This window comes from Megalobrama amblycephala, linkage group LG1, assembly GCF_018812025.1.
Source record: "Megalobrama amblycephala isolate DHTTF-2021 linkage group LG1, ASM1881202v1, whole genome shotgun sequence".
NCBI classification, from domain to species: domain Eukaryota; kingdom Metazoa; phylum Chordata; class Actinopteri; order Cypriniformes; family Xenocyprididae; genus Megalobrama; species Megalobrama amblycephala.
In genome coordinates, this window is record NC_063044.1 from 38,636,743 (window position 1) to 38,651,653 (window position 14,911).

Below are 14,911 nucleotides of genomic sequence, written 5' to 3' on the forward strand. Positions count from 1 at the left end.
ATGATTTATAATTCAACACATTTTGATGATTACAGTCTGTAATCATCAATGCCTCTAAAGACTGTTATTTATTTAATGTGGTTTTACTCTTGTACCTTTGTTGGAGTGTATACCTTCAGTGCTCGGGGACCAATGCTCAGCACTGATTTGATGCCAGGGTGCAATGTTCAGTTTACAAGACTGTCAGTGGCTGAAATGCCATTGCTGCTGGCAACAGTTGGCTGCCACTTTGGATCATGTCGGTAGTGCTGACATGCTCCCAGTGGAGAGAGGGTAAAAGAGGAGAAGAGGGGAAGAAGGCTGCCGGTTAGATAAGAGCAGGACAGTACTTACGCTTTCACGTCATCTGGCATGAAACACCGATTCCTAAGCAGTCCAGCCCACAGCTGCACCCCGACAATGCCGAATATAAAGAAGACAAAAAAGCACAGCAGGAGGACGTTGCCTAACATAGGCAGAGTATCAAGAAGCAGGGTCACCAGTATCCTCATACCTGAAATACAAAAGCACAAGAGAACACAGTATTTTAATTGTCCCGTGTTTACTCCATAATGCTTTTAGGCTTTGCATAAAATTCTATGCTTTATTATAAATAAATTGGATAGACCAGTGTATGGATTAATCAGACAGTATTTCGAGATTACCAACCTTGACTGATAACTGTTGATTTGAAAATCTACCAATAGCCTTGCCAATGGACATTTTTTCACAATCTTTTTGAGTGAATTTTAATTAAATATTTAAAAAAAGTAAATGTGCATTTGATTTCAGCCATGTTGGTATTAAATTATATCATATTGCAAATGGACGCATTTATGAGGTGAGCTTTTATACATTATTTTAACTAGAGGGGCACTAGATACTACATGATAACTACACTGTCCACCTTAAAGGGTTATTTCACACAAAACTGAAACTACTTGAAACTACATTAAGACCAACAGAATTCTCCTAAATGTTGTCCCAACTAGTAAAACACAGTTGTTGGGAAAAAAAAGAAATTCAAATTGGACAATATTAAGGGTTTATGAGTTCCCAGCATGCATTGCAGAATGAATAAATTATAAGAATGAATATATATATATATATATATATATATATATATATATATATATATAAATGTGCAGTGAACTAAGCTGTTAAAGCAGGTATCTAGTTTCAGAAGGTTCATTTTGGTAGCCATATATATTACATATATATATACATATATATATATATATCTACCAAAATGATAGATCCTTATTTTTTTGCTAATTGAAAATTTGTTAAAAAATAAATTTGTGTGACCATGTGAATAAATAAGAATGATGTGTAGGGGTGTACGTATTTGTTTTGCCCTACAAACAGCCCAAGGTTGGGTACTAGGATGCACGATTTCCTGACTTTTTACACAAAAAGACTTCCAGTTGAGACCTTGAAACACCATATCGAGGGACGTAACTCCTTGGTCCGAGAGTGTGAGTGTGGGATCTGTTAATGGCATTAATTTAGAGTAATATCATGCTGATTTTGTTTTCACTCCACTTTTGAAGTACGGCACAGATGTTTTCTTGTGGAGCTGTGTACATATGGACCTCTGATGTCTAAGTCCTTCTGTTTAGCTTATGGTTTATTTTTGTTATGTTATGCATACTTTGTTTATTTTCTTATTGTATTGTTAGTTGGTTGTGTTGAAACAGTGTTTTGTTGTTCTCTTGTATTTGGTTTAAGTGTGTGATTTTAAAATCTGAGATAAGTTTGAGACAACCGCTGAGGTTTATTTTGTGTTATTGTTTAAAGGGGAGAATTTGATCATTTTCTCTGTGTTCCAGGAGCCAGTCTGTGTGGGAGTGTCTGTCCTCTGGGGTCAGCTATGTCTTCCTCTTTCTTTACTGTTTGTTGGCTCAAGGTTTTCTTCACTGCATGGACATTGAGATGAGGGTGTAGAGTGACCTGTTCACCGCTGTCACGGATTGTGCTGGTATAACTCACGCAAACATGAAGATGAAAAGGAAGTCTTTAATAAATCCAGAGAGAAAGGACCATAACACACATCCAAACATCAACAAGACCCAACAACAATGAACAGAAACAAGGGAACTTAAATAGAGGTGCAAAGAAAGGTGATTAACAATACACAGCTGACAGTGACTCAACTCAGAAACCATGACAACAAACAAGGCGGGGAAAACGGTGCAAATGAAAACAGAGGTGACTGTGACGACTGCGTTTATTTCAAGTTATTTGTTAGTGAACAAATACCCAATCCCATTATCCTCCACTGCAGGTTTTCACAACCCCTGAAAAAAGCTAACCATAACTCAGAACACCACATAGCAAGACACTAGCAATCACACATGTGCTAACAACTAGTCTGAACACATTAGCAACCCACCCACGACACCTTAGCTACCAAGTAGCAATGCCCTGTCAACACCCTACAGTAGCATTGTTTTGCACAGGCAAAGAACACTCAGATTTTTTTGAGAGTAGATGCAGAATTCTAGTGTAGTGCTGAGAATTACCATAATAGGAAAAGCCTAAGGAATGTATTTCACATGCTAATATAAACTCACATCAGAACTTTCAGGCAGTTAAATATTACACTGTCCTAAAGAATACAAACAACGGCTGTCAAACACATTAATGTATGCGATTAATTAAACTGTAATGTTGTTATTTTTATTTCACACAGTTAACACATTAAATCTGACATTACAACGGCTTTATTCTGTTCTGTGATTACTAAAAACATGAAGAATGTTTAACAAAAGTTTTTATGTTAGAACCGATTAACAATGAATTAATGATTATTATCATTAATTGATATAATAAATTCTCTCCTAGGTGAACTATCAAAAAAAAAAAATTGCTGCTGTAGAAGTGAAATGTAATTTGGACAAACAGTAATTAGATGACTGTCGGAGGCAACCTAGGCTCATTGGAAAAAATTTGCAAACATTTAGGTAGAGGCATGTTTTTCCAGTGAGCCTAAGGTTGGTCTAAAAGGACAAAATTAATTTTACAAATATAATTCTGTAAAGTGTGTGAGGCTGGGGGGTATGCGTATGATATTTTTGTGCAAGTAAGATAATCTCTGTAGTTCACATATATTTTGCTGCAACTGAAACCAAAATGTGTCCATGTTATGTATTTTTGGTGAGATTACGTGAAATGAATTATGATCAAATATTTTGATCAACTGACACCCTAACAAAAAACAAACCAAAGAGCAAAAGAACAGGCATGAATGCATATGTAAATCAGTTGTGTCACATGGCCCAGTGATCAAGACAGTTCGGTGGCACACTAACCCCCGGTTCCACAGACAAATCTTAAAGGCCCGTTCACACCAAGAACGATAACTATAAAGATAACGATAGAGATATAGTTCTAAAAATCGTTCTAAATATAAAAGAATAGCACTGTCCACACCACAGCTATAACAACAACGATATAGAGAAACAATATCGTTGGGATCCCTTTCAGAATGATTTTTTCCAGCTGTTGAACTATAAACACCGAATCCATTCTAATTTAAGGCCTCGCGCATTTAAAATGGCAGACGACATTGCGGAGAAGTTAATCACAGAGGTCCAGAAAAATCCACCACTGTTTGACAAATCAAACACCCTTTTCAAGGATACTTTAAAGAAAAAAAAAATATATATATATATATGAAAAATAATTGGTCATACCCTCAGAATAAATAGTGAGTAAAATAAAAGAATTAACAATGAGGTCATTATATGCCATGCTAGCAAACAGTGTAACATAAAATTACCTCAGGAATACAGCGCTAGTTTTGACAACATTGTCTGGCTTCCTTTGAAGTTGCAGTGAAAAAGACTTGGTGTTGTTTTTATTCCACTATATTGACTTTGTCATCTAAATTCACTGTTAGATTAGATCGATTACACTAGCTATTCACTCGAAACATACCATGCTAAGGACATCTGCTGGTTAAAGCCGTGTAAATGCAATAAGAACACCAAAAACATGTTGTACACACTTTAAAACCGCAGCACGTAAGCTTAGAATAAACAGACCGTTATCGTTCGTTGGTATAGATGCAAACATAGTTATCGTTATAGTTATCATTCTTAGTGTGAATGGGCCTTAAGTCTAGTCTCAGACTAAAATGCACGTTTGAGCTGTTTTAACTGAAAGCAACTTGCACTGAAATATCTTAAAATATGTCAGTGCCATTAATTTGTCTCAAAATGCACACCAGTTTTTTGCTAAAGCATGTTTATATAAGCTACTTAAATGCCCTAATGGAACTAAGGCCTAATCCTGGCTTAATCTAAACCCTGTCTCTGAAACCGGGCCTAAAGCTGTCAAAATGGATAAGCCTGAGAGCATCAATGTTCAGCATATCTGATACAAAATTAACAACCCCGTTACCTACAGACATGGGCGACATTTGACTCTCGAGGTGGGGGGGGCAAGAATCTTTTTTTGTACCTGCATCACCTGCATTTAGTTTTGTACGTGCATCAGCAAAATATTCACAGAAATTTTAGGCAAACAAGTTTAAGTTTGCTTGTTTATTTACTCATTTATTTAATAATTCACTTAATTTTATTATCATGGAAAATGACGTGGACGATATGTGAATCAGTGTCCATCCTTTTGCGAGCAACTGGTGATAAAGAAAAATGCCACGTTCGCAATATTGAAAATATTTCCATTTTAAACCATGAAGGTGAGCCAGTTGATATCACACAAACAATGTGCAAACTTTGTGTGAGAGTTATGCAAGTGAAGAAGTCTCACACGCCAGTCAATTATTCACTACAGAAACTGAAAGTAAAAACATACTGAGCTTTCGCTATCTGCTATCTGGGCAATTGAAATGCAATATTAATTTAATAATAAAAGTAGCACGATAATAAGAAAAATAATTTAATAGCCCTGCATGCCCATCCGCTATATGCCACTGTGAAGGGATAAATGGCATTCGGGCACGGCATCAAATCGATTAACTGTTTTATCCAAATCCACATGCATGGACCGTTCAGTGTTCATTACTGCAATGTCCGAGACTCTCCTGTCTCATGCTGTTTCTCATGTGTTTTCTTTCTGCGCAAGTAAGAAACGTTTACTAGACTGTGTATCTTTGACTTGCTGCGACTAGCTCTGATATCTTTGAAAGGCTTGTGCGCTCATGGGCAAAGGAGTATCTTTGAAAGGCTTGTGCGCTCATGGGCAAAGGAGTATCTTTGAAAGGCTTGTGCGCTCATGGGCAAAGGAGTATCTTTGAAAGGCTCGCGCGCTCATGGGAAAAGGAGTATCTTTGAAAGGCTCACGTGGTCAGGGGGAAAGGAGTATCCTTGAAAGGCTCACGTTGTCAGGGGGCAAAGGAGTATCTTTGAAAGACTCGCGCGGTCAGGGGCAAAGGAGTATCTTTGAAAGGCTCGTGCAGTCATGGGCAAAGGAGTATCTTTGAAAGGCTCACGCGGTCAGGGGGCAAAGGAGTATCTTTGAAAGGCTTGTGCGCTCATGGGCAAAGGAGTATCTTTGAAAGGCTTGTGCGCTCATGGGCAAAGGAGTATCTTTGAAAGGCTTGTGCGCTCATGGGCAAAGGAGTATCTTTGAAAGGCTCGCGCGCTCATGGGAAAAGGAGTATCTTTGAAAGGCTCACGTGGTCAGGGGGAAAGGAGTATCCTTGAAAGGCTCACGTTGTCAGGGGGCAAAGGAGTATCTTTGAAAGACTCGCGCGGTCAGGGGGCAAAGGAGTATCTTTGAAAGGCTCGTGCAGTCATGGGCAAAGGAGTATCTTTGAAAGGCTCACGCGGTCAGGGGGCAAAGGAGTATCTTTGAAAGGCTCACGCGCTCATGGGCAAAGGAGTATCTTTGAAAGGCTCTCGAGCTCAGAGGGCAAAGGAGTATCTTTGGTAGGCTCACGCGGTCAGGGGGCAAAGGAGTATCTTTGAAAGGCTCACGCGCTCATGGGCAAAGGAGTATCTTTGAAAGGCTTGTGCAGTCATGGGCAAAGGAGTATCTTTGAAAGGCTCACGCGGTCAGGGGGCAAAGGAGTATCTTTGAAAGGCTCGCACGCTCATGGGCAAAGGAGTATCTTTGAAAGGCTCACGTGCTCATGGGCAAAGGAGTATCTTTGAAAGACTCGCGCGGTCAGGGGGCAAAGGAGTATCTTTGAAAGGCTCGTGCAGTCATGGGCAAAGGAGTATCTTTGAAAGGCTCACGCGGTCAGGGGCAAAGGAGTATCTTTGAAAGGCTCACGTGGTCAGGGGGAAAAGGAGTATCTTTGAAAGGCTCACGTGGTCAGGGGGAAAGGAGTATCTTTGAAAGGCTCACGTGCTCATGGGCAAAGGAGTATCTTTGAAAGACTCGCGCGGTCAGGGGGCAAAGGAGTATCTTTGAAAGGCTCGTGCAGTCATGGGCAAAGGAGTATCTTTGAAAGGCTCACGCGGTCAGGGGGCAAAGGAGTATCTTTGAAAGGCTCACGCGCTCATGGGCAAAGGAGTATCTTTGGAAGGCTCACGCGGTCAGGGGGCAAAGGAGTATCTTTGAAAGGCTCGCACGCTCATGGGCAAAGGAGTATCTTTGAAAGGCTTGCGTTTAGCCACACTATTATGTAATAAAGTGGCACATTCCACAACCTGTCATTTTGGCAGATTGGCTTCAATAAGCTGTTAGACTAACAAGAAAAATTTGAGTTCTGAATCTTACAGGATGTTTATATAGTGCAATTATCTCTTATATGTCAAAAGACCAAAGGAATTTAGATTTTTCAGTTCATGACCCCTTTAAGCAGAGGCGTAAATCGCGGGGGGGACGGGGGGGTCAGGACCCCCCCTATCTGAGTGCTGTCAAAAAAAAATACCACTCTAAGTATTGTAAATAAATGATATATACTTAAAATAATTGTGTAAGTAGTAAAGCAATACAAACGCAAACAGGCGTTTTAAGTTTAGAAATATTTTGAGTCATCCCTCCCTTGCCTCACAGTGGTTTGGTCCACCGCGCACGTCACACGGAGAGGACAGTTCTGCAGACAGAGGAGCTCCAGTAAGTAGGCTGTCAAGGCTGTTTTATTCAAAAACATCGGATAAAGTGGTTATTTTTGCTTTAATACTGACGACGCTAAGTAATTAGTCATAACAAAAAAAGATGATAACGTTTTTTTTCCCGTGAGTCCGCTATTTTAGCGATTATAATGTTACCTAGCTTGTTTGCTAGCTTGTTTACGATAGCTTGTTGGATACTAAGTCATCCACACCAACAACAATTAACACTGTGATAAGAATATGTGAACTGTAATAAGGCTAATTGATTTACTGTTGTGTGTTGAATTTTGCTCAATGTGTATTCATCATATTTTGTTGACTTGGTTGTAAACAACTTTAAAAATATTCCAGTAAATAAATGATTTTGAAGAAGAATATTTTGGTCAATTTAGTCAGTTTTTTCATTGAACCAAAAAGAAACATTGAGCATAATGGCAGTCTACATGCTACAATAATAATAGTAGTAAGGTTTTCTTCTGTGTAACATTACATATATCCTTTATATGTAATATTTTGGCTGTATTATTTGTGTCCCCTTCAAAAATTGCTCTTGAGAAATTTTATGTTTAATGTCCCCCCCCACTGTCCGATGAAATTTACGCCCCTGCCTTTAAGCAGAATGACTGTTACCAACATTGATAATAAGTAAGGGATAATCCACGGCTAGCTGTGCATTATATGTTTTTAATGCACGACATGGAGACAAAGAACCACCTGACGCGAAGAGGACTGCATTCAGATCATTTAATGCACAGCTAGTAGTGCATTATTCTGCTTGTACCATGGTTATTTGCCAAGCATTGAAGAGTTAAAGCTGTCATTGATGATTGCAGCACTACCATCAGCTACGACTCATTAGATAAGTGTCTCTCTACAAGCAATGAAGCTGTGAGTTGAATTACTTCAGAAACAACTAAAATTTTATTTATTATTATTGTATTTCTAATCAAATAAATGCAGCCTTGGTGAACATAAATCTTCTTTCAGAAACATTAAAAAAATCTTACCAACCCCAAAGTTTTGAATAGTACTGTTTATAGTACGCTTGCCTTTGTAGAAGTCTGTTAACAGTAACCAGAGGCAAAAAGGGCACCACTGTAATTTTATTTGCCCTTTGACGTATGGGACACATTATGGGTCTCATTGTTTTTCTTGTAGACAAGGATCTAGGAGATCAAATATAACTGTCAGTCCGCCACACAGAGGCTCATTACTAAAAGAAATACACCTTCCTCAGTTTGTGGGACATTTTCTGCTGGGTAATTTATAGACTTGTGTGTTCTGTAAGTTGTTTTTCCTGCACACAGGCTCATCACATGATTGGATGAGATGATCTCTGCTTCACATGTCATAGATCAGACAGCAATTTTTGCCTTTCATCACAGATATGACACATAACAATGTCTTTGAGTGGTGGGTAGCATCAGCAGCCAAAGATCACCCTGCTGGAAAAACCAGGTCATAGCAGCCGCAGGTGGTTTGAGCTGTTTTTTTTGTTTGTTTGTTTGTTTGGATATAATAGCTGGTTTGTTGCTGCCAAGGAAAAATATGAATTGAAATATGGCATGTTTTTTAAGTCATCTTATCACCATGGATCCCCAGCAGCTCAGCCAATGGTGACCTAGTCAACTTAACCTAGTTGATCAATACCATCGTAAACCATCTTGAAACAATCAACGACCATAAATAAATAATTTAATCCGGATTTTCCAGCATGAAAGATACTTACTAGGCACTCTGTTGATGGCTCGCAGGGGCCTGAGCACTCGCACAATCCGGATGGCTGACAGGCTGGCGTTATGATCCAGTGAATACTCCATTATCCTGGAGGAAACAGAGCAGAGGAAATGTACTGCAAGCATCAGACACTAAAGGTCAATCTCTATAACCTTTCTTTCTGTCAATCTTAAGTGAGGATAATGAAAGAAAAGTGGTTTTAAAACAGAAGTCTTGATGCGTTCATCACTCGTGTCAAATTAAAGGTCATTTTAAACAACAAGGGGAATGTTTTTTAAATGGTTAATGAATCGGAGCGCTGGGAAAACTCACAGTAATTCTATTTCCCAACTGACGGCCTGTAAATTGAGCAGCAGGTCCCTATGGACCAGCTTTACCGTGGTGATAATGGCTGAAAGAATGAGTGACAAGTGAGAAAAGAGACAGGATTCCTCACCCTGCCATGACAATGAAGAAGTCCAGGCGATTCCATGTGTCACTAAGGTAACCCTTTGATCCAAATATCCCCAGGGCTATCATTTTAATGACCATCTCCACAGCAAAGAAGGTGAAGATGCAGTCATCAAATGCCTGTGGACAAAAAACCACATTCATTTTTATCATATAGAAGGACAGACATTTTACGTACTGTAGGTGACAGAATATGAGATGGGGGAAAACAAGTATTGTTCAATATAAATATTCCTCCCATCTATTTTTTTCCCATCACCATGTCCCTTTAGAGGCTCTGTACAGGCAAAGAACTACAAAAGTGCCTATATAAATTTGGGCACCATTAGAGCATTTTACAAGTAGAGAGTGAGAAGATCAGCTATGATTCATGTTGTGTAGTATTTTCAGCTTTGGCCTCAGCCGACCCGATCTCCTAAATCCTGCTGATGCTGATGTCAGGCTCTTCTGGACATAAAAATTTCCCACAGTACCATATACATACACAACCCAGGATTTCAGAGATATACAAAACTAAAGAAGCAAAATGCTTCAGTCTCTGATATCTGGCAAAGGTTCCAGTGACCCCTAAACCTGTGCGTGCCACAAAACATGGGCTAAATGCCAACTCCATAGTGGGACAGTCCTAAAAACAGACATTGGACACAAAAACAATAAAACAAACAAATAAAATAAAGGGTAACGAATCATTTTAAGACAAATGGAAACAAAAACGAAAAAATTAATTTTGATGTATAGTGGCCCCCAAAATTATTGTAGACATATAATCCACACCAGTGTTATTTTAGTATCATACTAAAGTATCATTAGTATCATATTGTAGTTTTTATTAATATAATATAAAATAATATAATATAATTTTGTTAAAATTTTGTTGTGCATTTTTATTTTAATGTTTTTTTAAATGTCTATATAGTTTTTGATCATTTTATTTCAGTTTTAGTTATTTTAGTACATATCGTTAAACTAGATGTTTATGTTAATGTTGCCTTGCCAGCTACCTGAGTATATTTATTTATAAGTTATATTTTTTATATTTTAATAAAAGACAAAAATTTATTTTTTATTGCTTTAGTATTAGTTTATTAACTATACCCTGATGTAGAGCCCTGCGCGGGACTGATTTCCTCAACCCGCACCCGCCCGCTCCCGCTGAATATCTGACCAGGACCGCCCGCTCCCGCAACCCGCATGTTCCACTCCTGCCCGCGCCCGCAATGTTTGTGTCCAAACCCGCCCGCTCCCGCGGACTTTCTCTCAAAGCTTTTGAAAATAGGCCTAAACAAATACTCTCAGACTAAATTCGTTCAAGTTAACATCCAGAATAACAGACTTTAAACATGATTGCGTTTAAATAAGATGAAGTAGCCGCAAAACCAAAGCACCATACGTGATAAAAAACATTGGGTATTTTTTATTAGCGTTATGAAACATTAACCATTAAAACAAAAATACTCCATATAATTTACTGAAGGAAAAGAATATTGCTGACTGACTGCGGTCGCAGACTTGTGCGTCTTTCTTCCATGATCCGCCCACACACACACTGAATGCCCTCTCTGACGGTGCACTAGATCATGCGAAAATGCTCAAAATATAACGGGCGAATTTTAAGAATTGTTTCCAAGTGTCTGACTTGCTTTGCTTTTGTCAAGTAAAGAGCCGCTTTAATTTTCTTCTCATCATCTTCATTTGTTGACTCCGTTTCTATTACATGCCAAATCCCACCATTCCCCGCGGGTCTCCCGCAAAGTTTTCTGACCGCCCACAGCAAAGGTAAAACCGCCCGCTCCCGCGAGATTTGCGTTGGGTCCCGCGGGAGCCCAAACCTAATGCAGCCCTCTACCCTGATGCACACATACACACACACACAGACACACAAATGCCATGAATGTTCAAATGATGAAAAATATGGATAAATTGATTAAAGACAAAACATTAAACATGGACCATGTTAGTAGAACATGTAATGAACCATGGCTGTTATTCTAGGTCACCTGTTATTCTAGGAACTTCATACATCCACAAAAAAATCACCTTGAAACTAGTTTGATTTTGAAATAATGGTTCAGAAATGTGAAGCTAGTTCTGAGAAAAGCTCTAGCGACATTTGATTGCAGAGGCCATTTGGTTTGATGCTATTTTATGCAATTTAATATCAACAGTTTAAAGCATCCTAAATCTTTTACGGAATGATGTCTGAAGGAACATTATCCTATTATGAGCTATCAGAGTCCATCTCTCATAGCATAATGGAGCGAGACTCACCTGTAAGATGCAACTCCGCTCAGACTGGCACTTGAGGTCCTCACATGGCTGGAACATGGCCAGAGTCACGCAGTTCAGTAGAATCACCAGCATGCTCACATGCTCAAACCATGTGCACAAGAGTCAAGGGAATACATCACAGAGGTTTCTGGATTGTGTTCAGATAATTGCAAAGAAATATTTCTCTATGGAACATAAAGATACATAGATAGTAAACACCAATATTGATTTTGTTGATCCCATACTTAGAAGAAATTAGTTTAAAGGTGCCCTAGAATTAAAAATGTAATTTACCTTGGCATAGTTGAATAACAAGAGTTCAGTACATGGAAATGACATACAGTTAGTCTCAAACACCATTGTTTCCTCCTTCTTGTGTACATTTGATTTGTTTAAAAGACCTCCAAAGAACAGGCAAATCTCAACATAACACCGACTGTTACGTAACAGTCATTAATATGTATGCCCCCAATTTTGCATATGCCAGCTCATGTTCAAGGCATGAGACAAGGGCAGCCAGTATTAACGTCTGGATCTGTGTACAGCTGAATCATCAGACTAGGTAAGCAAGCAAGGACAACAGCGAAAAATGGAAGATGGAGTGATAATAACTGACATGATCCATGATATCATGATATATTTAGTGATATTTGTAAATTGTCTTTCTAAATGTTTCGTTAGCATGCTGCTAATATACTGTTAAATGTGGTTCAAGTTACCATCGTTTATTACTGTATTCATGGAGACAAGAGCCGTCGCTATTTTCATTTTTAAACACTTGCAGTCTGTATAATTCATAAAGACAACTTCATTCTTTATAAATCTCTCCAACAGTGTGTAATGTTAGTTTTAGCCACGGAGCACTATCAACATCAACATCCAAATAAATACCATACTTGCGCGATTAGACATGTTGCATGACAAACACTTTGTAAAGATCCATTTTGCGGGTTATATTAGGTGTGAACTTTGTTTATGCTGTTTAAGGCAAGCGCGAGCTCCGGGGGCAGGGAGCACGAGAATTAAAGGGGCCATTTGCATTTAAAGGGACACACACAAAAACGGCATGTTTTTGCTCACACCCAAAAATGGGCAAACTTGACAAGCTATAATAAATGATCTGTGGGGTATTTTGAGCTGAAACTTCACAGACACATTCTGGAGACACCAGAGACTTATACTACATCTTGTGAAAGGGGCATTATAGGTCCCCTATAAGAAAGCGTTTAAATGAACTTTATTATTAACAAAGTTCCAGTCATATCGCATCAGTAAGACTCTGTTCTTTTGTTCGCTTCATTATATTGCAGATTCATTTTTAAACAAGTCACAGTTTGACGCAGGCTTTTCAGAGAGACTGAAAATAAAAGACGATGCAGTGCCAACTCACATAAAGAAGATTTAAACAGAAAATGCATTTGCACACAACACTAAGTAGACTGCAAAACACAATTGGAAATAATACAAATTGCAGTGATGTTTTCCACATCCTCCAAATATCCCACAAAGTGCTTTCTACATCCAAGCAGATCTGCATGACAACAAATCCATTAAGTTTTTATACACCAATCACAGGTCTAATTGCTCTCTTTACAGCTGTCAGTCAAAAAGTGATGAAATACATAATGCACTTCAGACCACAATGCGGCCATCCAAATATTCCAAATGGAATATGAAAACGATTACAGCCTAAGAGTAATTTGCTTTATGGCTAAGCAACAAAAAGCAAACCACAAAATGGAAGAAACTCCAGTGCATAAATGAGGCCAGCAAGTCCAATTCATCATTAAAAACTAGAAATCGTAAGCATTGTATTTAATCTTATCTCTATCTATATCATAAAATAATATCTACAAAGTGCCAGGCTGCATTTTGTGCATCACTTCTGAAGAGACTCAGCAGAGAGCTTGAGCCGCCCCTACAGCTAATGAAGCTATTTATAAAATAGTGCTCTTGATTGCAACTCTGCCAAAAGGACATATCTTTGGGAAGCCTACACCAGTGGGAGAACGAAGATCAGCTCTTATTTGTTGAAGTTTCCTGTCAAAATACGCGCAGGAAGCTGCAAGCTGCCGCGGCAACCAGCCAGCCATTCAGCATACACCTACAGATCTTAACTGATACCGAAGTCCTGTCAGGTCCAAGAAAAAACAAAACCGGAATTGATAGATTATTGTGTATTAATGCCACAGTCATCGGTGTAATCTTCAAACCACATACTAAACTGCTAAATAGTAGTTTCAGATGAAAATATTAGTTAAAGGATATGGGTTGAAAACCATCCTGAGACACCAGCTACGTGGACGAGTGGTCTGTTTGATGCAGAAGAACACCACAGGCGCAAGCATCGGGTAGGGGGGCTTCTCCTCCTCATCGGAGACCAAATCTGGAGTGGGGTCCCGGGCCCCAGACCCCTGTGCCTGAGAGCTCTCATGGACCGGGATCCATGTGCTGCTCTTTTCCTCCTCATCGCCGATCTCTTCACTGGGACCGGGCGCCTGGTACAGGGCTGAAATGGGAACACTTACCTCTCCTCTCTCCAAGTAATGAAAGTGTTCTCTGCCCTCGCCATCAGTCAGGATAAAGCGTCTGACAATGGAATCCTACAGTTAAAAGAACAAATATGTCAAGCGAACAATGACTGTATGGCAAGCCAATTTAACAAATATTCCTTTATATGAACTAGTAGTAAATATATTTAAAAACTGAAAATGATAAAACCAACATACATGTTTCACATTCTTTTTATGAGAAGAAAGCATTCACAACTTGTGAACAGCAGTGTTTTACTGTAGCATTAGCTACCTAAAAACTAAGTGTCATTTCAACATCAGTGTAAACCAGGGGGTTTAGGCTTTCAGGTTAGGCCTACATTAGGTTTAACAACAGAAATTGAATAATCAAATGTAAAAATAAAACACTGCTTAGTCTTCACTGTATAATTCAAAGTAAACACTGATTCTTATTAAAGCTACAAAAGATATTCCGTCAAGAGCAGTGAGTGACTTACTCTTTGTCTACTGTTGTTTGATTAACATCAAGCACATAGACGGAAGCAGGTTTATTAGGCTGCTATCACTTAATATTATAACTTGTGCACATTCTTTCTTAACCATTTACTCCACTTAAAACATAACTGACTGTGTTTATGTGAATATTTTGTGTGTATTTGGCCATATAAGCTGTGGAAGAGAACTGAAATCGGGATTATGCGCTGTCCGAGAGGCGGCTTCCTGAGCGCATGAGTAGGCCCTACTTCACTTAATTGCGCCTAATAACATTAAGCATGTCAAAAGTATGTAACAAACCACATAATAAACTGCTAAATAGTAGTTTCAGATGAAAATATTAGTTAAAGGATATGGAGTTGAAAACCATCCTGAGACACCAGCTACGTGGACGAGTGGTCTGTTTGATGCAGAAGAACACCACAGGCGCAAGCA

At 38.9% G+C, this 14,911-nt stretch overlaps 1 protein-coding gene across 5 annotated transcripts in view; it reads right to left on the minus strand.

Annotated features, from left to right (window-relative positions):
- Nucleotides 1-272: 272 nt before the first annotated feature.
- The window catches only part of LOC125269172 (voltage-dependent T-type calcium channel subunit alpha-1H-like), a 42,684-nt gene continuing 28,045 nt past the window's right edge, over nt 273-14,911 (minus strand). For 4 of the 5 annotated variants that reach the window (XM_048192027.1, XM_048192019.1, XM_048192015.1 and 1 more), the window contains exons 4-8: nt 13,737-14,071; nt 11,469-11,580; nt 9,187-9,320; nt 8,743-8,837; nt 277-493 (exon numbers count right to left, since the gene is read on the minus strand). In XM_048192027.1, the coding sequence (XP_048047984.1) occupies nt 330-493; nt 8,743-8,837; nt 9,187-9,320; nt 11,469-11,580; nt 13,737-14,071 (840 nt within the window). In that variant the 3' untranslated portion in view covers nt 277-329. Of the gene's footprint in view, nt 494-8,742; nt 8,838-9,186; nt 9,321-11,468; nt 11,581-13,736; nt 14,072-14,911 lie in introns of all 5 variants that reach the window. The other variant, XM_048191999.1, reaches the window with a different exon arrangement.